Source organism: Mobula birostris, chromosome 25 (assembly GCF_030028105.1).
Source record: "Mobula birostris isolate sMobBir1 chromosome 25, sMobBir1.hap1, whole genome shotgun sequence".
NCBI classification, from domain to species: Eukaryota; Metazoa; Chordata; class Chondrichthyes; order Myliobatiformes; family Myliobatidae; genus Mobula; species Mobula birostris.
The window spans coordinates 60,779,008-60,804,359 of NC_092394.1; the positions used below are offsets into that span (position 1 = coordinate 60,779,008).

The following is a 25,352-nucleotide window of genomic DNA, read 5'->3' on the forward strand; positions in this document are numbered from 1 at the left end:
GGGGAGAGCTTCTCCCTTCTGCTGCCTGCATGGGACGATGAGTCTATCGGGATTTTGAGTCTTTTTTTTCACCGTGACCATGGTCTGCTCTTTATCAAATTATGGTATTGCTTTGCACTGTTGTAACTATATGTTATAATTATGTGGTTTTGTCAGTTTTAGTCTTGGTTTCTCCTATGTTTTCTTGTGATATCATTCTGGAGGAACGTTGTATCATTTTTTTAATACATGCATTTCTAAATGACAATAAACGAAGACTGAGTGTCCTCATAATAATCTATATGGAGGGACCTTTTCCCCGACAGAAGGGATTACGCTCATTATTCTGCCCCCCATTCCGTATATACAAGAATAGACTATTTCATAACATTTGGAAAAGACAGACAAAATAAACACCTGTGGAATTGGGACAATAGATGTAAGTGACCATACACCTATATATTTCTCTGTTGATTTTGACCTACAACCAAAGAATACTATTTGGAAACTAAATTCAAGTCTACGCAATGATCCCTACTTTAAGGAACAAATTAAAAAAAGAAATTGGTCTTTACTTAGAATTCAATGATAATGGAGAGGTTTCACCTCCCATTCTATGGGATACTCTGAAAGCTGTCTTAAGAGGGAAAATTATAGCGATATCTTCAGATAAGAAAAAAATAAGGAATAAAATTAGAGGAATTATAAAATAGGCTGAAGGAACTAGAAAAAAAACCACAAATTGAATTTGGCACAGGATACATTAGATGAAATTTTAAAAATTAGGAATGAAATTAATAGTTTGGCTATGCAAGAAATCAGGAAAAATTTAATGTTTCTGAAACAGGGACATTATGAAAGTGGATCTAAGTCTATGAAAATACTGGCATGGAAACTGAAGAAAAAGACAGCAAAAAATACAATTCATAGAATTAGGGATCCAAGAACAAAAATGATTTTTAAAAAAAGTGAAATTCAAGAAGCTTTTGAAGTGTTTTACAAAACTCGATATTCCAAAGTTCCAGGGGGAAGCATAACCCAAATTGACACTTTCCTGAATTCTCTAGAGTTACCCACTTTAAGCGAAGAACAAAATAGAATGATGACTGCTGAAGTAGAACTAAAAGCTGCAATCAGTAGGCTTAAATTAAACAGGCCACCAGATTCAAATGGGTATACGGCAGAGTGGTACAAAGAATTTAAAAATGAGTTAATTCCTGTCTTACTCCCCACACTGAACTGGGCTCTAAAAAAGGCACAAATGCCACCCAGCTGGAAGGAAGCGATAATCTCAGCTATACCGAAAGAAGGCAAGGATAAAATGGAATGTGGGTCATTTAGACCAATATCCGTTCTTAACGTGAATTTTAAATTATTTACCTCCATCATAGTCAAATGATTAGAAGAGCTTCTACCCATACTGATACACAAGAATCAGACAGGTTTTATACAACAACGCCAAACACAAGACAATATACGAAGGACACTTCACATTATGGATCATATACAGGTGGCCCCCGTTTTCTGGACGTTCGCTTTACGACACCTTGCTGTTACGAAAGACCTACATTAGTTACCTGTTTTCGCTAACAGAAGGTGTTTTCACTGTTACGAAAAAAAGCAGCGTGCGCCCGAACAGCCAAGCTACTCCCCCAGAATTGCATTCTAGCCGCGGCAGCCGCCATTGCTTAAATACGTGCTTTATGTTGATTTATTTTGTGCATCCGTTAGCAAGATGAATTTTAAGGTATCGGAAAAGCCTAAAAGAGCTCGTAAGGGTGTTACACTTAGCGTAAAACTAGACATAATTAAGTGTTTCGATCATGGTGAACGAAGTGAGGATGTGTCCGCGCATTGAACTTGCCTGCATCCACCATTTGCACTATTTATACACAGAGAGAAATGACGTGTGGTTATTCTGATAAGCATGTGTTTAACTGTGACAAAACTGCAATTTATTGCAAAAAATCGCCGAGCAAGACATTTATTTCATAGAAGAAAATCATGCTAAGGGACACAAGGCATCAAAGGACAGGTTTACCCTAAGTTGGGTCTTTATTCTTTGGAACGTAGAAGGTTGAGGGGGGACTTGATAGAGGTATTTAAAATTATGGGAAGGATAGATAGAGTTAACGTGGATAGGCTTTTTCCATTGAGAGTGGGGGAGATTCAAACAAGAGGACATGAGTTGAGAGTTAAAGGGCAAAAGTTTAGGGGTAACATGAGGGGGAACTTCTTTACTCAGAGAGTGGTAGCTGTGTGGAACGAGCTTCCAGCAGAAGTGGTTGAGGCAGGTTCGATGTTGTCGTTTAAAGTTAAAATGGACAGCTATATGGACAGGAAAGGAATAGAGGATTATGGGCTGAGTGCGGGTCGGTGGAACTAAGTGAGAGTAAGAGTTCGGCATGGACTAGAAGGGCCAAGATGGCCTGTTTCCGTGCTATAATTGTTATATGGTTATACGGTTATAATGTCTATTATTAACACCACTGGCAATGCTGCCCTTAAGCCTCTACTCATTCAGAAAATCTGAGGGCACTTAAAGGCATTGATAAGAAAACACTTCCCGTTGTGTTCCGTTCACATCCAAGTGGTTGGAAAACCAAGTGCTTTTTTCTGAGTACATGAGTGGATACATTAGTCTTTTTGTTGAAAAATACTGTAGAGAAAATAACCTCGATAATAAGTGTCTGGTGATTGTCGATAATTGTGCTGCTCATCCACCTGGCATTACCGAGTATGGCGGTAACATTCGTGTTGTGTTTTTACCACCAAATACGACATCGTTGCTGCAGCCATGCGACCAAGGCCTAATAGCCACAATTAAGGCTTACTAGATGCAAAATGTGATATGTTTTATTTTAAGTACCATTGACAGAGAGGGCAACTCCGAAGCGTCTTTGCGAGACATCTGGAAAGAATACAATATAAAATTGGCAATTGCCAACATTGGAGATGCTCTCGATAGGCTAACAGTCTCGATAAGAAATGACGTTCAGAAGAAACTGTGTCCCGAAGCAGTGAATGATTTTAAAGGCTTCGAACCATCAATAAATACGGCAATAGTAGGTTTGGCTACTGTACATACATTATTTCTACTTTATATAGGCTGTGCATTTTTTATGCATTATTTGGTATGATTTGGCAGCTTCATAGCTTAAAGGTTACTGGAGAGAGTGCTTCTGCCGAGAGCGCTTCCGTCGAGAGTGCTGCTGTGAGATTTTCATTGCGCTAGACAGTGCTGAAAAGTATTTCTACTTTATGCTGTGTACTTATCATATCATTCCTGCTTTTACTATATGTTACTGTTATTTTAGGTTTTATGTGTTATTTGGCATGTCTTTGTAGGGTATTTTTTGGGTCTGGGAACGCTCAAGAATTTTTCCCATATTAATAAATGGTAATTCCTTATTCACTTTATGATATTCCGGCTTACGAACCGTTTCGTAGGAATGCTCTACCTTTGGATAGCGGGGGAAACCTATACGAAAAAAATAAAATCGAAGCAATAGTGGACGCTGAGGAGGCATTTGATTCAGTTAATTGGAATTTTCTTTACAGAGTTTTGTATAGATTTGGTTTCCATGACACAATTATTAAAACTATACAGGCACTATATGACAACCCTACTGCTAGGATTAAAATCAATGGATATTTATCAAATAGTTTTACTCTAGGAAGGGGCACGAGACAGGGTTGTGCATGGTCACTGCTACTCTTCGCATTATATCTGGAACCATTAGCTCAATACATCAGACAAAATGAAGATATCAGGGGAATTACTATTAAAGGGTCAGAGCATAAATTGGCTGTTACGCGAATGACATTTTGATCTATCTAGGGCAACCAACATACTCTTTACCTAAACTGATGCAATCCTTTGAACAATATGGTCAATTATCAGGATACAAGATCAACATAGATAAAACACAACTACTTTCATATAACTATAGCCCACCAAGAAAAATTGAAAGTAGATATCCTTGGGCATAGCAAACAGAGCCTGTCAAATATTTGGACATCATTATGCCAAAAGATCTGTCAAAATTATCAGAATGCAATTATCAGCCCAAATATAAAAAAATTAAGGAAGATATAACAAGATGGAACCTAATTCCTTTTTTCAGTCTCAGTTCAAGGATTGAATCTATTAAAATGAATATACTGCCCAGACTACTATATCTCTTTCAGACCCTACCAATAGAGATTCTTCAGAATCAATTCAATGAATGGAACAAAATGTTATCAAGATATATACGACAAGGTAAAAGGCCTAGAGTCGTTCTCAAAACTTTGCAATTAGCAAAGGAAAAGGGGGGGATGAGGCCTACCTTCTCTTAGAGATTATTATCTCGCAGCACAGTTGAGAGCCGTGATATGTTGGTGTTAGAGTGAAGTTTTTTTGGGTAGATGATTTATTTACACTTAAATGACTTTGGACACTAGACTTCTATTTTAACTGTTTGGGCTTCCTAAGAGGTGTGAATACCAGATGCTTCTGGCTCCGTAGTTTGACCTAATGCTGTAGTTTCGAAGACAGTATTATCTATACATTATAAATATTAATTGTCTTCTATGTTAGCATGGGAAATGCCAAATAAATGTATCATCGATTTAACTTACATTCCTAAAGGCTGTGGATACCAATCCAGACATGTCGGCGTCGGAAGGAAAGGATGGTGTGACATTTTGTATGTAGCTTCAATAGGGAGCATTGTCTATGCATTGTCTATAACTAATTGCCTTTGTGTTTAGCATATAAATAGAGCCCACATTGAGTTAGCAGGCCTTTCTGCAGAAAGCGTCTCCATCCGTAAGATGCCTTGTTGTGTCGAATAAAGAAGCTGCTTTGTATCTACCAGTGACTCTGTCTCTCCAGTAATTTCATCCACGCTACGACAGTTGGTGCAACCCATCATATGACTCTCAACGGAAAAACACTGAGGAGGGGATACTTCCATCCCCCATCCCCATACAGACAATTTTGGCTGATAACAACCTACAAAGGTACATACTACTGATAATCCATGGGTGAAATAGACTCTTAAAATATGGAAAACTATTATAAAAGAATATAAACTAGAGGGAGAAAATGCAATTCTTAAATGGTGTGCATATGACTCTGATTTTACGCCGAATAAACTGGATGCTAGATTTAAGGACTGGACAGCTAAAGGAATAACAGTTCTTTGCAATATAATGAAAGAAGGAACACTGTTCAGTTTTGAAATGCTTAAAGAGGGTTCCGGAGATGTCATCGTTCAGAATGGCAGCTTAAATCAACAGCTCCTCCGGAAAAAAGCATATTTTGCCCCGTTAATCCATCGAATATAAGATCTTTCGAAAATATCTGAATAGATAAGGGGGGCAAGAATGGGGAGAAAGAATTGAGATCAAAAAAGCACCACTGCAGAGTCTATGGAAGAGAGAGGTACAACGCGCAGCTCTCCTACACGTGCACGTGGCAGTGAAGCTGACGCTGGGCCTCGTGCAGGCAAAGCGGCAAATATGATAAGGATTTTGGAAGAGATAAGGGAAGTCCAAAAAGATATAAAGTGCAACTAAATGATATAAAGTCAGAGCTCGCCAACGTCAATCAGAAAATAGCAGTGGCAGAGACTCGAATTGAGAAGATGGAAGACCGCGTGCAAAACGCGGAACAGATACCAAGTAAGGCGATAAAAATATTAAATCAACAGGAAAGTAAATTGCTTGACCAGGAGGGAAGATAGCGACAGAAAAATATCAGGATTTATAATGCTCCTGAAGGCGCAGAGGGATGGTCGATGATGGACTTTGTAGACAAGCTGCTGCGGGAGGCGCTGGAGATTCCTCAGACTATGGAGATTGATATTGAAAGGGCGCATCGTCCGCTTGTCCAGCAGCCTCCCAGAGACAGAGAAAGTAAACTGCGCTCCATTGTACTTAAATCCCTTCAATTCAAGAGCAAGGCGGAGATTCTACGAAGGGCCTGGGGTAAGAGGAGGGTGTTTTGGAATGGGAAGTTAATATACTCCGATCATGATTACCCCCCCCGGTGGTCCTACAGAAATGGAAGGAATAGTTCAAAGCGAAACGAATATTAAAACAAGAAAAGATTAAATTCCAAACCCCGTACCCTGCTAAACTGAGGGTATTTTACCAAGAAGGGATGCCACTGTACCAGATGGTGGAGGAGGCGACTACAGACGTGAACAACAGAGGACTGTACATTAGCATGGTCAAGCCAAGGGAAACTCTGGCTGAGCAGTTGTCCCGAGCTGCTTGTGAAATAGTAAGAGAACCTAGAAAGCAGAGGACGGGAACAGGACGAGAGAAGGATTTTAGGAAGAGACTGTCAGTTCTCCGAGGGCAGCCCTCACCTCCTCCAGAAGAGCCACAAGGTTTGGCTAACTTTAAAAGTGCTGATAAACTAAACGGAAGCAAAAATAGACGGTGATATACTGTACCTATCTCAAGAAATACGTGTTATAATGTGGATTTTATACTACAATTTTTTTTTTAAATTCATTTCTTCATTCCTTTTTCCCCACCTAAATGAGAATATATACATGGCAGGAATACACAGGGAAATCATTTCTGTGTAATGGACATAGTTTTTTTAAACTTACTTTTATAGGTACTGCAGCAGGGGCACTCAACCTACAGGTAGGAGGGGATATCCCCCATGGCTAGACTTTTCTTCTAGCCCAACCCAGGGTCATCTAGAGATCCCAGCCTTGGAACCACACCTTCGTAACCTTTTTTTTATTATTCACTTTTCTTGGTTCTTATTTGTTCAGGGAGTAGATCAATTAAGTTATATTCTGCAAATTTTAATGATATACTAACAGATAAATACCCTTAGAGAGTAAGATCATATATTTTGGGTATATATCTCAAGAATGGTTGAAAAGAGACAAATATAAATATTTAATGAATGTACTGCTGGTGGCTGGTAAAAAAGACCCTTACCAGGAAATGGTTATCTCAGGAGAGCCCAAGTTTAAATGTATGGATGGAAATTACAATTTACAAAATGGAGAAGATAACAGCATCTGTTAATCATAAGTTGGAACAATTTGATTCATACTGGAAAAAATGGTTTAACTACATAACACCTCATAGGCCTGATTTTATTCTCACAATCAATGAATATGTTGTAAAAATCACTCACTACTCTGTACATAGATTTCTTCTTTCGATTGTTCTTTCTTTCCTCTTCTTTCTATAAGGGTATACTTCAGATAAATATTATGTGGAGATTTGTGACAAATATGATATTTATGTACAGTATCTGAAATACATCTTATGGAAATGTTTGATGATGAAACTCAATAAAAAAATAAATTACAAAAAAAATGAAATGCTTGAAGAGAAACACATTAGAAAAACAAGATTTATCGGTATCTACAGATGCGACAGTATGTTAATAGGAGGGTTAAAAATGTAACCAAGGCAAGTACATGTTTGATAGAGCTATTTAGAAAAGCATATAATTCAGATAACAGTATTAGAATTATTTCAAGCGTATATAAGGGTTGGTCAAATCTTAAAACACATTCAACTTCATACATTAAAACAAAGTGGGGGAAGGAAGGAGGGATAATTATATCTGAGGAAAAATGGACAATAATATGGAGGTATCTGTGGAAGTGTACCAGTTTCACAGAAATGGAGGGAGTTTTGATGGAAAAATTTGATAAGATATTTTATTACACCCTCTCAGAAATCCCATTATGATAGTAACCTCCCTGTTTGCTGGAGAAATTGTGGAAATCAAAATGCAAACCATTATCATATTTTCTGGGATTGCCCCATTATCAAAGACTATTGGAGTGGGATACACAATGCCCTACAAGACATTTTTAAATGTGAAATACCCTTAGAAAGTAAGACCATATATTTTGGGTATGTACATCAAGAATAGTTGAAAAGAGATAATCATTTAATTAATATACTGCTGGTGGCTGGTAAAAAGACCCTTACCAGGAAATGGTTATCACAACTTTAAACGCATGGATGGAAATTACAATGGACATTTACAAAATGGAGAAGATAACAGCATCTGTTAATCATAAGTTGGAACAATTTGATTCATACTGGTAAAAATGGTTCAACTACTTAACACCTCATAGGCCTGATTTTATTCTCACAAATCAATGAATATGTTGTAAAAAAAAGATTACTCCCTACTTGTACATAGTTTTCTCCTTTTGCTTGTTCTTTCTTTCCTCTCTTTTCTATAGGTGTATACCTCAGATAAATATTATGTGGAGATTTGTGGCAAATATGATTATATGATATATGTACAATTTCTGAAATATATCTTATGAAAATGTTTGTTTGATGATGAACTTCAATGAAAAATTACAAAAAAAAATAAAAAACTGGACCAAGGTGTATCTGTACGTAAGCTGTGTGATGACTGAATGGTTTCACCAGTGTCAGAGTGATGGAGTCGACTTATCAGGGGGTATGATAATGAACCAAGCTTAGTTGTTCCATAAAGAATTTAAATTAGAACATGCGCATGACTATAGTGAAGGATGGCTTCTTAGCGCCACGGAATTTCTATGCATAAAGTGAGTGGAGGAAGACAGTGTGTAAACCATGAAGGAGCTGCTGAGTACATGGACAAACTTACTAAGCTCATAGCTGACGAAAACCCTAGGCCTGAGCAGGTGTACAATACAGATGAAACTACATTATACTGGTGATGTACACTGAGGAATACATTAGCAACAGAAGACGAAGAAGATCACACAAGATTCAAACAATCTAAGGACAGAGTTACCATTTTAGGGTGCTCCAACGCAGCAGGAATGCCACTGTTTAAAAAAGGATTTAGGAAAAAGGCAGGTAACTATAAGCCAGTTAGTTTAACATCCGTAGAAGGGAAAATGCTTGAAGCTATTATTAAAGAAGAAATTGCGAGGCATCTGAAAAGTAATGGATCCATGAGGGAGACGCAACATGGATCCAGCAGAGACAGATCCTGTTTGACAAACTTACTGGAGGTCTTTGAAGATATAACAAGCACAATGGATGAAGGGGAACAGATGGACGCTATTTACTTGGATTTCCAGAAGGCATTCAATAAGGTGCTACATAATAGACTTCTCCATAGGATAAGGATGCATAGAGGGGGTGATGTATTAGCATGGAAAAGAATTTGTTAACCAATAGAAAACAGAGACTTGGGATACACAGTGGTTCTCTGGTTGGCAATCAGTGGTGAGCGGTGAGCCGCGGGGGGTCAGTACTGGGCCCGCAACTGTTCAAGAGGTACTTTGGAGGAAAAAACGGAAGATCAGATTATTATTTAAATGGGAAAAAAAACTGTAGCGTACTGCTGTGCAGAGGGACTTGGGAGTGCTTGTGCATGAATCACAAAAGGTTGGCTTGCAGGTGCAGCAGCATATGAAGAAGGTAAATAGAATGTTGGCCTTCATTGTTAGAGGGATTGAATTTAAGTGCAGGGAGGTTATGCTGCAACCTAATAGGGTACCTGTGAGGTCGCATCTGGAGTACTGCGTGCAGTTCTGGTCTCCTTACTTGAGGAAGGATATACTGGCTTTGGAGGCACTGCGGAGAAGGTTCATCAGGTTGATTCAAGAGATGAGGGGGTTAGTCTATGAGGAGAGATCGAGTCACCTGGGACTGTATTCATTGGAATTCAAAAGAATGAGAGGAGATCTTACAGAAACATATAAAATTATGAAAGGGATAGATAAGATAGAGGCAGGAAAGTTGTTTCCATTGATTGGTGAGACAAGAACCAGGGGGACATAGCCTCAAGATTCAGGGGAGTAAATTTAGGATGGAAATGAAGAGGAACTGTTTTTCCCCAAAGAGTGCTGAATCTGTGAAATTCTCTGCCCAGTCAAGGCTACCTCAGTAAATATACTTAAGACAAGGTTGGACAGATTTTTGCATAGTAAGGGAATTAAGGATTATGGAGAAAAGACAGGTAGTTGGAGATGAGTCCACAGTCGGATGAGCCATGAAATTATTGAATGGCAGAGCAGGCTCGATGGGCCAGATGGCCTACTCCTGATCCTATTTCTGATGTTCTTAGATGTAAACCACTGGTGATTGGGAAAAAAAACTAAATGCCCTAGGGAGTGGTTTGAAAAATATTTCGAGCCAGAAGCCAGAGCACATAGCACATCTTGTAGGGCTACCGAAATATTGCAAAATTCTTATTTTGGATAACTGTTCAGCTCACCCTAAAGCTGAACTCCTGTGAAAGAATAATGTTTTTACAGTGTATTTACCACCAAACTATACATTGCTTGCCCAACGCCAAGGAATACTGTGCTCTCTAAAGGTCAAGTATTGCTCACTTTTCATGAAACACCTGTTAGATGAAGTGAATGCTGGCAATCCTGTACAGACATTGAAAGAATTTACCATGAAGGATATTCTTTGCTCATTGCTTATGGGTAGGAGAAGGTAGAACCTTCAACACTAAAGAAAAGCTTGATGATTATTTTACAGGATTTCGCATACCAAGTAGCTGTACATGAATGTTTGCACATTTGCTTGCTGCTTTCAAAGATATAGCAACTAGTCTTAATGAAGAAAATCTGCACGAGCAGATGACTGTCGACGACAAAACACCTGTAGTGCATCACATTACAGGCTTGGAAATTATGGACGGTGTTCTAAGTGCTGATAAAAATTGCAAGTAATGAAAAAGACAGCGATGATAATCAAGTCACTTTTTATTGTCATTTTGACCATAATTGCTGGTACAGTACAGAGTAAAAATGAGACAACGTTTTTCAGGACCATAGTGCTACATGAACAATACAAAAACTACACTGAACTACATAAAAAACATAAAACTACACTAGACTACAGACCTACCCTGGACTGCATGAAGTACACAAAACAGTGCAGGCATTACAATAAATAATAAACAAGACAATATGCACAGTAGAGGGCAGTAGGTTGGTGTCAGTCCAGGCTCTGGGTATTGAGGAGTCTGATGGCTTGGGGGAAGAAACTATTACATAGTTGGTCGTGAGAGCCCGAATACTTCGGTACCTTGTGCCAGATGGCAGGAGGGAGAAGAGTTTGTATGAGGGGTGCGTGAGATCCTTCATAATGCTGTTTGCTTTACGGATGCAGCATGTGGCGTAAATGTCTCTAATGGTGGGAAGAGAGACTCCGATGATCTTCTCAGCTGACCTCACTATCAGCTGCAGGGTCTTGTGATCCGAAATGGTGCAATTTCCAAACCAGGCTGTGATGCAGCTGCTCAGGATGCTCTCAATACAATCTCTGTAGAATGTGATGAGGATGGAGGGTGGGAGGTGGACTTTTCTCAGCCTTCGCAGAAAGTAGAGACGCTGCTGGGCTTTCTTTGCTATGGAGCTGGTGTTGAGGGACTAGGTGAGATTCTCCACCAGGTGAACACCAAGAAATTTGGTATTCTTAACGATCTCTACGGAGGTGTCGTCGATGTTCAGTGGACAGTGGTCGTTCCATGTCCTCCTGAAGTCAACAACCATCTCTTTTGTTTTGTTCACATTCAGAGACAGGTTGTTGACTCTGCACCAGTCCGTTAGCCGCTGCATCTCCTCTCTGTATGCTGACTCATCGTTCTTGCTGATGAGACCCACCACGGTCGTGTCATCGGCGAACTTGATGATGTGGTTCGAGCTGTGTGTTGCTGCACAGTCGTGGGTCAGCAGAGTGAACAGCAGTGGACTGAGCACACAGCCCTGGGGGGCCCCCGTGCTCAGTGTGATGGTGTTGGAGATGCTGTTTCCAATCCGGACTCACTGGGGTCTCCCAGTCAGGAAGTCTAGGATCCAGTTGCAGAGGGAGGTGTTCAGGCCCAGTAGGCTCAGCTTTCCAATCAGTTTCTGAGGAATGATTGTGTTGAATGCTGAATTGAAGTCTATGAACAGCATTCGAACGTACATATATTTTTTGTCCAGGTGGGTTATACCAGGTGGAGGGTGATGGCAATGGAGTCGTCTGTTGAACAGTAGAGATGGTACACGAAATGAAACTGGAAGCTTTATCATTGACAAGTTAATTGAGTTGTTGAACGATTTAATCAAAGGGTTAGAGAAACATACCTTTGTCACAGAACAAGAGCTAATGAATTTTTATTTGATGCAAGAAAAATTACATAGGGAAAGATCAAAACACAAGAAACAACTTCGTCTGGATGAAGTGTTTAAAAAGATAACTGAGAAGCAACATTCTTTGTAAATACAGTATTTAATAACTTTATGTTTCATTTTTGTGTAATTAATGATCCTTTTTAAACTCCTGCAGTCCATTATTATTACGCAACATTGATCTGGCAAGGCTTGAGAACCAAGGGTGCCAGAAAAATCTGTGATCAACCTGTACTTGATTCACTTAATAGCCAAATAATTACTGATCTCTCCCTTTTAAATATACTCAGCATCAGGGCTCACTCACAAAGAAATCTAGAGGCTCACTACTCTGAAGGCAGAGGTTTCTATTATTTTATGACTGTGACACCTGGGACCTTTCGATTTTCCAACTTTGCTAATAGAAAATGTATAAATAGGTGATATAATCAATACAGAAACAACGAAATAAAGTAACTAGGTAGTCTAGATGCTATTAACATTATATGAATATTTTAAAAGAATGAACATAAAAAGCAGTCATGTCATCCTGGTTTTCAGCTAAATTCTGTCTATCTCCTACTTCACAAAATTTTCAGTTCAGAATACAGATCATAAGCTCTTCCCAGGGCACAATCAAGCACAAATAGTGAAATATTCCTACCATACATCTATCAAGTAGATAGGTGGCAAAAAGAATCAATAAGCACATGCAAGAGAGAGTAAGATGCTAGGATACTAGAAACAAGGGATAAATGAGACAACTAACATTTCCCCACTTTGGAGCCAACATGACATGATGGGCCAAATGGGCTCCTTCAGTATTATTACAAGAACATGAAGTCACTATGTTTAAAGTACTAATTCTGGGATTTCTCTGTCCAAAGGGATCGCAGAGATGACATGAAAATTGGTGGTGTTGGACAAGTTGTCCAAGTCTATAGCAGGGTATAGATCAAAGCTGGGCAGAAGATTGACAGGTGGAATTTAATCCAAGTAAGTGGGAGATAATGCACTCTGAGAAATTGAGTTGTAGTACAACATATACAGTTTTTAAGGTTTTAAGGAATGTAGATCAACGGAGGGACCTAGGGGTCCAAATTCATAACGTGGCAATGCAGGTAGAAAAGAGTGGTGAAGGCAGCACATGATCTGCTTGTCTTTACAGGTCAGGCCACAGAATACTAGGATTAGAATGTTGCATTGCTAACACCGGTTAGACCACACTTGGTGTACTGCATACAGTCCTTGTTGATGTGATTGTACAAAAGTGCAAAGGATGTTTACCAGGATATTACATGGATTGGAAGACTTTAGTTATAGGAAGAGACTGGATAAGGTGGTCTCATTCTACCTGGAGCAAAGGTGGTTGAAGAATGACCCTTTAGAGGTATGCAAGATAAGAGGCTTAGAAATGTTAGATAATCACATCATTTTTCCCATGGTAGGGTTACCAAAAGAGGGGATGTTTATGGTAAGAAGGAAGAGCTGTAAAATAGTGGTCACCAACCTCTTTAAGCCCAAGATCCCCTACCTCGACCTTTGTGAAAGGCAAGATCTACCTACTAAATCATTTAGAGAAAAAACGGCTCAAATTGTACTGTCAATTTGAGGCCTTTTATTTGGGCTAATAGTATTTGAGTTACACAAAATACTTTTGTCAAACTTTCAAATTAATTCAGACAGGAAAACACTGTAACTAGCATATCTTTCTTTAAGAATATTACAATACTTCACACCTTTAATTTTAAATTTCATTATTTAAATTTTATTTCAACACGAAAAATAAATGAATAAAAATTGACTGTTGCACTCAGTGTGATGACTGGGGCTGAATACTTATTGCTAGTTCCCTGAAATTTGGCTCATAACCTCAGACAGCCAGTCTGAGACAGTCTGTGAGGCATCTGTCAGTAAGACAGCTCCTGTACCTAGATTTAATAATTTTCATCTGTGAAAATGCAATTTCACATAGATAAGTTGACCCGAAGCAGGTACTGACTTTTAGTGCTATAAAACCAACACGCACGCCACGCATTGCTGGGGCCCCATCAGTAGTAATTGCCACCAGTTTATGAATGGGGATGTCATTTTCACGGATATATTTTTTAAACTCATTGTAAATATCCTCACCTCTCGTTCTCTCCTTTAATTGCAAAAGAGTGAGGAAGTCCTCCTTTGTTGTAAAGCCCTGGAAACCATTCTGACAAATACAACAAGCTGAGCTGTTTGCATTACATCCAGGGATTCCTCGAACTGTAGTGAAAAATATTCAGGTCCTCTGACAGTGACTCCACCCTCCTTGTCACTGTTGCAGGGCTAAGTGGTATATTACGTATTGCGGTTGTGATGTTGTTTTTGTATATAATGTCATTAAAAACAGTCCCTACAGTAATGGCCATTGCTTCCTTGCATAAATCGCCATCTGCAAAAGGCTGGTGTTTAGCCAAAAGGTGACTTACACGAAATGATTCTTCAATAGCAGCCTTATTTTGAGCAGCATGTTTTGTGAAAAACGATTGCTGGGCCTTCAACCCTGACTTCAGCTCCTCAACTTTCCTGCCACGAATTGCGCTCTTCGCTCTTCAGGGGGTAGGTGTCTTTAAATTTCTGGTGGTTGGTGTTGTGGTGCAGCTCCAGATTCCCTTTTAGTCAGTGCTTATGTTTGGTGGCACAATATACATACACACTTGTCTTTCACCAAGCTAAATAGAAATTCCTCTTCCCATTCTGGATGGAATTTGTATGTTTTTGCCTTCTTTCGTGCAGCCTCCGCCATGCTATCAGGATATCACGAGCGAGCGCCATATATTGATGTTTGCGACAGTCTGTACTCTTATCCAGTGGTCCCCAACCTCCGGGCCGCGAAGAATGCAGCGATACAGCGGCGGTCGGAATGCACCCAGCACATCTTTAAGAAAAAAAGCTGAAATAAACAAGCTAATTAATTAGGTGCTGCCCAGCACGTAAAGGTCGGCCCAGAACAGAGGCGACACAATCCGTAATCACCTATTGCCTCTGATCTGGGCCGACATTTATGTGCCGGGCTGCACCTAATTAATTAGCTTGTTTATTTTGGCTTTTTTTTTTATAAAAGATGTGCTGAGTGCATTCCAACTACCGCTGTACCGCTGCATTCTTCGCGGCCCGGTGGTTGGGGACCACTGCATATCTAATTTAATTGGTCACTTTGATGCAGCACAGGCTACGCTGAAAACGCAGCTCATGGCGGGGGTGCTACACACATGCGCACTGGGCAGAAAGAACGGAACTAAAACCCCGCAACCCGGAAACAATCTCTCTTTACAAACAGTTTTGTAGCAAAAGTACTGCTATAGTACCATTACCCTAATTAGTATTACTTATTTTTATAATGCTCACATTACAACAGTATTTGAGTATATATTTTTGATCTTTTTCGGGATCTACTGGGCAAGCCTCAAAGATCGACCGGTCGATCGCGATCGACGGGTTGGTGACCCCTACTGTAAAAGGTATCACTACAGAAAGTTTCTTTTTAAACAGAGATTGATATGTGGAACATGCTACCAGAAGTAGTAATAGATTCTAATACAGTTACTTTATTAAAAGATACATTTAGACAAGCACTTGAACAGGCAAGTCATAGAAGGATATAGACCTAATGCAGACGAACGGGATTAATATTGATGGGTAAAAAGTTCAGCATGGACATGGTGGGCCAAAGAACTCATTTCTATGCTGTATGACACTATGACTAACAAGGACATGTTTTATTTTATATGAGTACACTAATTTCAAAGACAAAGCAGCCATGCAAAGGCTCAATACACTAATAACCGGAACAGTGGACTGCCTGCACAATTCCACAATGTTCTGCAATGACCACTGCATCACACCATCCATGGAAGACTGCAGTTAATTCTTTGCAGTGTTACAATCCTTTCAACTAAACATTCTCATCAAGTGAGCTAACCACACTAAAATTTGAATGGAAATTAAGATAAACAGATTAGTATCCAGACATTTATGAGGGTTTAGTCAGTCAGAGGGCAACAGCACAGAAGTAGGCCCTTCAGCCCATCTAGTTAATGTTGAACTCTGCCTAGTCCCATTGACCCACACCTGCACAACAGCACTTCATAATCCTCCCATCCATGTACTTATTTAAGCTTCTCTTAAATATTGCAAACAAATCCACATCCACCACTTCTGCTGACAGCTTGTTCCACACTCTTAGCACCCCTGAGTGAAAAAGATCCCCTTCAGGGTCCCCTTAGATATTTCACCTTTCACCCTTAACTTATGACATCTAGTCCCAAGTCTAACCCTTCGCCCCATCACCTGTACTCAATACTCTGATTAATGAAGGCCAATGTGCCAAAACTCTCTTTACAACCCTATCTAGGAATTATGGATCTGCATTCCCATTTCCCTTTGTTCTACACACTCCAATCTTGAACAAAGGAGCAACATTAGCTAACTTCCAGTCCTTCGGCCTATCACCTGTGGCTAAGGACATTTTAAATGCCCCTGCATTTTCTGCACTAGCATCCCAAAAGCTCCAAGACGACACCATATTAGGCCACAGGGATATAAAACACCCCAGTTTGCCTCAAGACAGCAAGCGCATCTTCTTCTGTAATCCTGATATGAATCATGACCTCACTACTGTTTTATTCAGTTCTATAGACTCGTACCTGTGAGTAAATACAGCTTGAAAATTTTCAGTTAAGATCTCCACATCTCCTTCGGCTCTGTGCAGAGATGTCCACACTGATCCTCAAGAGGACCAGGTTTGTCCCTGTTTAATATACCTGTAGAAGCTCTTGGGATTATTTTTCACCTTGTCTGCCAGAGAAACCTGCCTTCTTTTAGTCCTAATTTCTGTCTCAGTATTATCTTGCATTTCTTGTACTCCTCACACACCTCATTAGTTTCTTGCTGCCTATACCTGCTACGTTCCTCTTTCTTCCTAACCAGGGCTCCAATATACCTCAAAAACCAAGGTTTCCCAAACCTGTTAGAATTGCCTTTTATTCTAACAGAAACTTACAAACTCTGTAGTCTCAATATTTCACTTTTAAACTTCTATTTCCCACTTACCAAGCATCCCCTTGCCAGAAAACAACCTATCCACACCTGCCAGATCTTTTCTGATGCCAGTTCAGAACTTCATCCTGACAAGTAGTTCTACCCTTTATCATTACCTTGAAGCAAACAGAATTATGATCGCTAGATCCAAAGTGTTCTCCTACACACACATCTGTTACATGGCTTGACTCATTCCATAACAGGAGATTGCATTTTTTCTAGTTGGAACCTCGAAATTTTGATTAAGGAAATTTTGCTAAACACATTTGACGAACTCTATCTCATCCAGTCGATTCACAGTATGGGAGTCTCAGTCAATATTTGGAAAGTTAAAATAACCTATTATCACAACTTGTGTTTTTTACAACTGTCTGATAGCTCTCTACAAATTTTCCTCCTCTAAATCCTGCTAATGGGAGGTCTAAAATATAACCCTAATAACATGGTTATCGCAAACACGAGGAAATCTGCAGATTCTGGAATTTCAAGCAACACACACAAAAAATACTGGTGAACGCAGCAGGCGAGGCACCCCAGAAGAGGTACAGTCGACGTTTCGGGCCGAGACCCTTCATCAGGACTAACTGAAAGAAGAGCTAGTAAGAAATTTGAAAGTGGGAGGGGGAGGGGGGTGATCCAAAATGATAGGAGAAGACAGGAGGGGGAGAGATGGAGCTAAGAGCTGTAAAGTTGATTGGCAAAAGGGATATGAAGCCGAAGAAGGGAGAGGATCATGGGACGGGAGGCCTAGGGAGAAAGAAGGGGGAGGGGGGAAGCCTAGAGGATGGGCAAGGAGTTATAGTTATACACTACCTGCTCCTCCATCTATCTTTGTATCATCAGCAAATTTAGCCACAAATCCATTAATCCCATAGTCCAAATCATTGACATACATCATATAAAGCAGCGCTCCCACTGGTAACCAGCAGCCAGCCAGATTAGGATTCCTTTATTCCCACCCTCAGTTTTCTGCCGATCAGCCAATGCTCCACATATGCCAGTAGCTTCCCTGTAACTCCATGGGCTCTTATCTTACTAAGCAGCCTCATGTGCGGCACATTGTCAAAGGCCTTCTAAAAATCCAAGTACACTACATCTACTGCACCTCCTTTGTCTACCTTGCTTGTAACTTGCTCAAAAAATTGCAGTAGGTTAGTCAGGCAGGATTTTCCTTTCTGGAAACCATGCTGGCTTTGGTCTATCTTGGTCTATCACCCCCAAGGTGCAGGAGACAGGAAGCTAAGTGTCTGTCAGAGGGAAAGGGAATAAGCAGACATCTAGCTACCTGTCTTGTCTCCTGCACCTTGGGGGTGATTGCTTCCCCGTAGCTCTCATCTATGAAAGCTTCATTCTCCTAAATGATCCGAAGGGCATTCAACTCCAGTTCCCTAATATTTTTCTTATCAACTGCAGTTGTATCCACTTTGTCTGCGACTACTCATCAGGGATAGTGGGGAGCTTCCCGTCTTCCCACATCCTGCAATGCAAAAAGAGCACTCCATGTCCTGACTGTCATCTCCACTGATCTAACTCAACAATAAGAAAGAAAGAAACCTGACAGGAACCTCACTCTAGTCTCTACCTCTCCTCACCTAAGCCTCAGGCTTAATCTCATTATTCTATGTGTAATATGGCATTAATCTGGTTCTGTTTTAAATTCGAGAGATATCATCTAGATGCCAGTGCATTATAGAGAAAGCCGTGGCTGACAGCAGCTAGCGAGATGACAAGCATTTCTAAGAATGAATGAATAGATGGGAGCAAAATCTGGCTCCAGATGTTAGTGACAGACATTATTCTAACATGTGGGCAAGTGAGAGTTAGACTTTAAAATATACTAACCATAAGGACAAGCTTCCTTTAAAATGTTTATTCCTTTAAAACTGTACAAATTAGTTATGTTAACCTATTGGTTGTAGAGGAAAGACATAGTGTACACTGTTAAAACACTATGAAGGCAACTTAAGGCCTGCTGGGACAATTAACAGCTTCAGAAAGCCAGCAACAGTGGAATCCAATGCATCTAAGATCTCATCTAAGGAGTTGTAGGCCTGTGAGAGTATATTGACCACAACTTGTTTATCAGTTCATAAATTTGGAGAATTTTGCATTGGTGGCACTTTTTCCAGTGCTATAGTTAGCCTAGGTCTGAAAAGCATTTGGAGGCAGTGATAACTGCACCTCAGTATTCCACGAGTTTTGTGCCAGGTCTCAGATCTTGATCTTCAAAATGTGTGGGGTGTTTTGAGAATATGAAAAGTCAGTCACATAGGCTAAAGCGAAACCTATCCACCAGCAAATCTCAATTAATATCAATGTTTCTGACAGAACTATGTATAAAAATCATCGTACTCTAACAAACTGAGGCAATAGACTTGGTGATTTTCCTTTCAATTGAACAAAACCTTGCTATATGTGTAGTTCTAGACTCAGATGAAGATGAATCAGACATAGAACGAATGTAATTGTTTAGGAAATGGGTGAATTAAGAATGATGAAGTGTAAATAAAATATAAATTTTAAATATAAATTACAAAGAACTTACTTTTCTCAAAATGCATTCAGACTTTACTTCCAATGTCATAGGGCATAAAAGGACTCAGAATTCAAAGAATCCCCTTTCTTTCTTCCAAGGCCTTCCGTCCCATGATACTCTCCCTTCTCCAGCCTTGTATCCTTTTTGCCAATCAACTTCCCAGCTCCTGGCTTCATCCCTCCCCCTCCTGTCTTCTCCTATAATTTCAGGTCTCCTCCTACCCCTCCCACTTTCAAATCTCTTACTATTTCTTTTTTCCGTTAGTCCTGACGAAGGGTCTCAACCCGAAACCTCGACTACTTCTTCCTATAGATGCTGACTGGCCTGCTGCGTTCCACCAGCATTTTGTGTGCGTTGCTTGAATTTCCAGCATCTGCAGGTATTCTCGTGTTTGCTTCAAAATTCAAAATTTAGTCTGACAACTAAGTGGTTCAAATTAAGCAAAATTAAACAAAATTACTCAGCCATTCAGCAATAAGTACTTCTGAAAATATTTTTAGAATGAACTAGATACCAATGCAAATCTTCTGAAATATTAAAAGTTATATTTAAATATTTAATGGACGATTAATGAAAAATTTGGCTACTCTCTCTCATGATCCACAGGTCTCACTGAAGGAGACTGTTCCCTTTCTGGACCATATTTTCTTCCTCAAAAGGTTTGACAATTCATTTCATGCGTCTCAGAAGCACTGCTTCTTCCAAGGGGCAAACCTAGAAACTCAATGCGGCTGGACATATCACCCAGGATGTTACTGTAATCAAAGACCAAACCTGGCCACTTTGAACAGCTACTGTTTCCAGCAGAGGTTACTGTAGAGGTCAGATATTGCAAAGCAGATTAGAAGCACTTTAAAGATCAATCTAATTGCACAAAAAAATGTTGTGAACTTGAGAGATTTCAACTTACTGGTATAGTCACTAAGTGTGTATAGTACAGTAATAAGATTGTCCAGGCACGGCCAATGATCAGCATTACACTTCAGTCCTTCTTCAAAAGCATGGCGAGCCAATGGAATTCGAATCAATTTTAGTGCCACTCTTCCTATTTTATACCAGAGATTTACGTCAGTAGAATCCAACATTACAGCCTATGTGAGAAAATCATTGAAAATAATGATTAGGCAGTTCAACAATGGAAATACACCCTTAAACTATTTCATAGATCATTCTATTTCAAACTAGTGGCAATACCATCACATAGAGGAAAATGGCCTGGTTCAAATAGGGTGCCAACAAACTGTTATCCCCACACCACCCCAATAGTTTTCAGTATGCTGCAGAAAGCCACAGCACGTACAGCAGAGAGCATGGGGAAGACAGAGTGAGAAAGAGAAGGCATCATATAAAGTAACACACAAAATGCTGGAGGAACATAAGGTGGTGAACTGCCTCAGCCTGAAACATCAACTGTTTATTCTTTTCCATAGATGCTGCCTGGCCTGCTGACTTCCTCCAGCATTTTGTGTGTTGCTTTGGATTTCCAAAATCTGCCACAGTCAAGTTGATGACTTAAATGCAAAAATGCCCTCCTACATATGGTCAATTTCTTGCATCTTTAAAATGCATTTTGTTCCTTACCTCCAGATAAAATTTCATTGCTGTACTCAGGTCATCCTTTTGGGAAGCCAAGCTGGCTAAGTTTTTATAGGTAGAATACTTCAACATCAACCCTGGGTGCTTTAAACCTTCATTCTCATCACCTGATAGAACAGCCTAAAGAAAAATTATTGGAGCATTAGTGTGTACATTTTCCATCAAGGTACATAGCTATGATAGATATCCAACAGCAAGATGGCTGATGACTTTTTATACCAAACTGCCACTAGCTCAGCACAAAAGCTATTCAGTACAATAATAAAAATTAGAGAACAAAATTGCAGGTTATTTTGAATTGGCCTGGTGATATTTACTAACCTGTGAAACAGATAAAAATCAATGTGGACTCAATGGTAAAGAGATTAGGAGAGGCAATATTCACTCTACAGGATAGTGACCAAGTGACAGACTCACGCTCTCAAGCAATGACTTCATCTCCACGGGCCAGGAAATCATATATCGAAATCATCACCAGTGCAGCCAATTGGTTTTAGTGAAATGGAGATCACCATGTGCAGTCAAAGTGTTTCAATTGATTGCAATAAAAATACTCTGGAAGGTCTAACTGCTAGTGAATCGGTATCCTGGCAAAAACTACACCATGAAGACAAAAGAACTCTCCAAGCAACTCCACGAAAAGGTTACTGAAAACCACACATCAGGAGATGGATATATAGAAACATAGAAAATAGGTGCAGGAGTAGGCCATTCGGCCCTTCGAGCCTGCACCGCCATTCAGTATGATCATGGCTGATCATCCAACTCAGAACCCTGTACCAGCCTTCCCTCCATACCCCCTGATCCCTTTAGCCACAAGGGCCATATCTAACTCCCTCTTAAATATAGCCAATCAACTGGCCTCAACTGTTTCCTGTGGCAGAGAATTCCACAGATTCATCACTCTCTGTGTGAAGAAGTTTTTCCTAATCTCGATCCTAAAAGGCTTCCCCTTTATCCTCAAACTGTGACCCCTCGTTCTGGACTTCCCCAACATCGGGAACAGTCTTCCTGCATCTAGCCTGTCCAATCCCTTTAGGATTTTACACATTTCAATAAGATCCCCCCTCAATCTTCTAAATTCCAACGAGTACAAGCCCAGTTCATCCAGTCTTTCTTCATATGAAAGTCCTGCCATCCCAGGAATCAATCTGGTGAACCTTCTCTGCACTCCCTCTATGGCAAGGATGTCTTTCCTCAGATTAGGGGACCAAAACTGTACACAATACTCCAGGTATGGTCTCACCAAGGCCTTGTACAACTGCAGTAGTACCTCCCTGCTCCTGTACTCGAATCCTCTTGCTATGAATGCCAGCATACCATTCGGCTTTTTCACTGCCTGCTGTACCTGCATGCCCACTTTCAATGACTGGTGTACAATGACACCCAGGTCTCGTTGCACCTCCCCTCTTCCTAATCGGCCACCATTCAAATAATAATCTGTTTTCCTGTTTTTGCCATCAAAGTGGATAACCTCATATTTATCCACATTAAATTGCATCTGCCACGAATTTGCCCACTCACCGAACCTATCCAAGTCACCCTGCATCCTCTTAGCATCCTCCTCACAGCTAACACTGCCACCCAGCTTCATGTCATCCGCAAACTTGGAGATGCTGCATTTAATTCCCTCATCTAAGTCATTAATATAGATTGTAAACAACTGGGGTCCCAGCACTGAGCCTTGCGGTACCCGACTAGTCACTGCCTGCCATTCTGAAAAGGTCCCGTTTATTCCCACTCTTTGCTTCTTGTCTGCCAATCAATTCTCTATCCACATCAATACCTTACCACCAATACCGTGTGCTTCAAGTTTGCACACTAATCTCCTGTGTGGGACCTTGTCAAAAGCCTTTTGAAAATCCAAATATACCACATCCACTGGTTCTTCCCTATCCACTCTACTAGTTACATCCTCAAAAAAATTCTATGAGATTCTTCAGACATGATTTTCCTTTCACAAATCCATGCTGACTTTGTCCGATGATTACACCGCTTTCCAAATGTGCTGTTATCACATCTTTGATAACTGACTCTAGCATTTTCCCCACCACCGATGTTAGGTTAACCGGTCTATAATTCCCCAGTTTCTCTCTCCCTCCTTTTTTAAAAAGTGGGGTTACATTAGCCACCCTCCAATCCTCAGGAACTAGTCCAGAATCTAAAGAGTTTTGAAAAATTATCACTAATGCATCCACTATTTCTTGGGCTACTTCCTTAAGCACTCTGGGATGCAGACCATCTGGCCCTGGGGATTTATCTGCCTTTAATCCCTTCAATTTACCTAACACCACTTCCCTACTAACATGTATTTCCCTCAGTTCCTCCATCTCACTAGACCCTCAGTCCCCTACTATTTCCAGAAGATTATTTATGTCCTCCTTAGTGAAGACAGAACCAAAGTAGTTATTCAATTGGTCTGCCATGTCCTTGCTCCCCATAATCAATTCACCTGTTTCTGTCTGTAGGGGGCCTACATTTGTCTTAACCAATCTTTTTCTTTTCACATATCTATAAAAGCTTTTACAGTCAGTTTTTATGTTCCCTGCCAGTTTTCTCTCATAATCTTTTCTCCCTTTCCTAATTAAGCCCTTTGTCCTCCTCTGCTGGACTCTGAATTTCTCCCAGTCCTCAGGTGAGCCACTTTTTCTGGCTAATTTGTATGCTCCTTCTTTGGAATTGATACTTTCCCTAATTTCCCTTGTTAGCCACGGGTGCACTACCTTCCCTGATTTGTTCTTTTGCCAAACTGGGATGAACAATTGGTGTAGTTCATCCATGCGATCTTTAAATGCTTGCCATTGCATATCCATCGTCAACCCTTTAAGTGTCATTTGCCAGTCTATCTTAGCTAATTCACGTCTCATACCTTCAAAGTTACCCCTCTTTAAGTTCAGAACCTTTGTTTCTGAATTAACTATGTCACTCTCCATCTTAGTGAAGAATTCCACCATATTATGGTCACTCTTACCCTAGGGGCCTCTTACAACAAGATTACTAATTAACCCTTCCTCATTGCTCAATACCTAGTCTAGAATAGCCGGCTCTCTAGTTGGTTCCTCAACATGTTGGTTCAAAAAACCATCCCGCATACATTCCAAGAAATCCTCTTCCTCAGCACCCTTACCAATTTGGTTCACCCAATCTACATGCAGATTGAAGTCACCCATTATAACCGCTGTTCCTTTATTGCACGCATTTCTAATTTCCTGTTTAATACCAACACCAACCTCACTACTACTGTTAGGCGGCCTGTACACAACTCCCACCAGCGTTTTCTGCCCCTTAGTGTTATGCAGCTCTACCCATATCGATTCCACATCCTCCCAGCTAATGTCCTTCCTTTCTATTGTGTTAATCTCCTCTCTAACCAGCAATGCTAACCCACCTCCTTTTCTTTCATGTCTATCCCTCCTGAATATTGAATATCCCTGAATGTTGAGCTCCCATCCTTGGTCACCCTGGAGCCATGTCTCTGTGATCCCAACTATATCATATTCATTAATAACAATCTGCACTTTTAATTCATCCACCTTGTTAAGAATGCTCCTTGCATTGACAAACAAAGCCTTCAGGCTCGCTTTTACAACACTCTTAGCCCTTATACAATTATGTTGAAAAGTGGCCCTTTTTGATTTTTGCCCTGGATTTGCTGGCTTGCCACTTTTACTTTTCACCTTACTACTTTTTGCTTCTACCCTCATTTTACACTCCTCTGTCTCTCTGCACTTGTTTCCATCCCCCTGTTGTGAACTAATCTCCTCTCTCCTAGTCTCTTTAATTTGATTCCCACCCCCCAACCATTCTAGTTTAAAGTCACCTCAGTAGCCCTCGCAAATCTCCCTGCCAGGATATTGGTCCCCCTAGGATTCAAGTGTATCCCGTCCTTTTTGTATAGGTCACACCTGCGCCAAAAGAGGTCCCAATGACCCAAAAACTTGAAGCCCTGCCCCCGCTCCAATCCCTCAGCCACGCATTCATCCTCCACCTCATCGCTTCCTACTCTCACTGTCGCGTGGCACAGGCAGTAATCCCGAGATTACTACCTTTGCGGTCCTTTTTCTCAA

The 25,352-nt window shown here is 40.3% G+C and overlaps 1 protein-coding gene across 3 annotated transcripts in view; it reads right to left on the minus strand.

The window, feature by feature from the left end:
* The window catches only part of cabin1 (calcineurin binding protein 1), a 667,425-nt gene that overhangs the window by 611,079 nt on the left and 30,994 nt on the right, over positions 1-25,352 (minus strand). For all 3 annotated transcript variants that reach the window (XM_072243543.1, XM_072243541.1, XM_072243544.1), the window contains exons 4-5: positions 21,271-21,405; positions 20,600-20,780 (exon numbers count right to left, since the gene is read on the minus strand). In XM_072243543.1, coding sequence (XP_072099644.1) covers positions 20,600-20,780; positions 21,271-21,405 — 316 coding nt within the window. The remainder of the gene's footprint in view (positions 1-20,599; positions 20,781-21,270; positions 21,406-25,352) is intronic.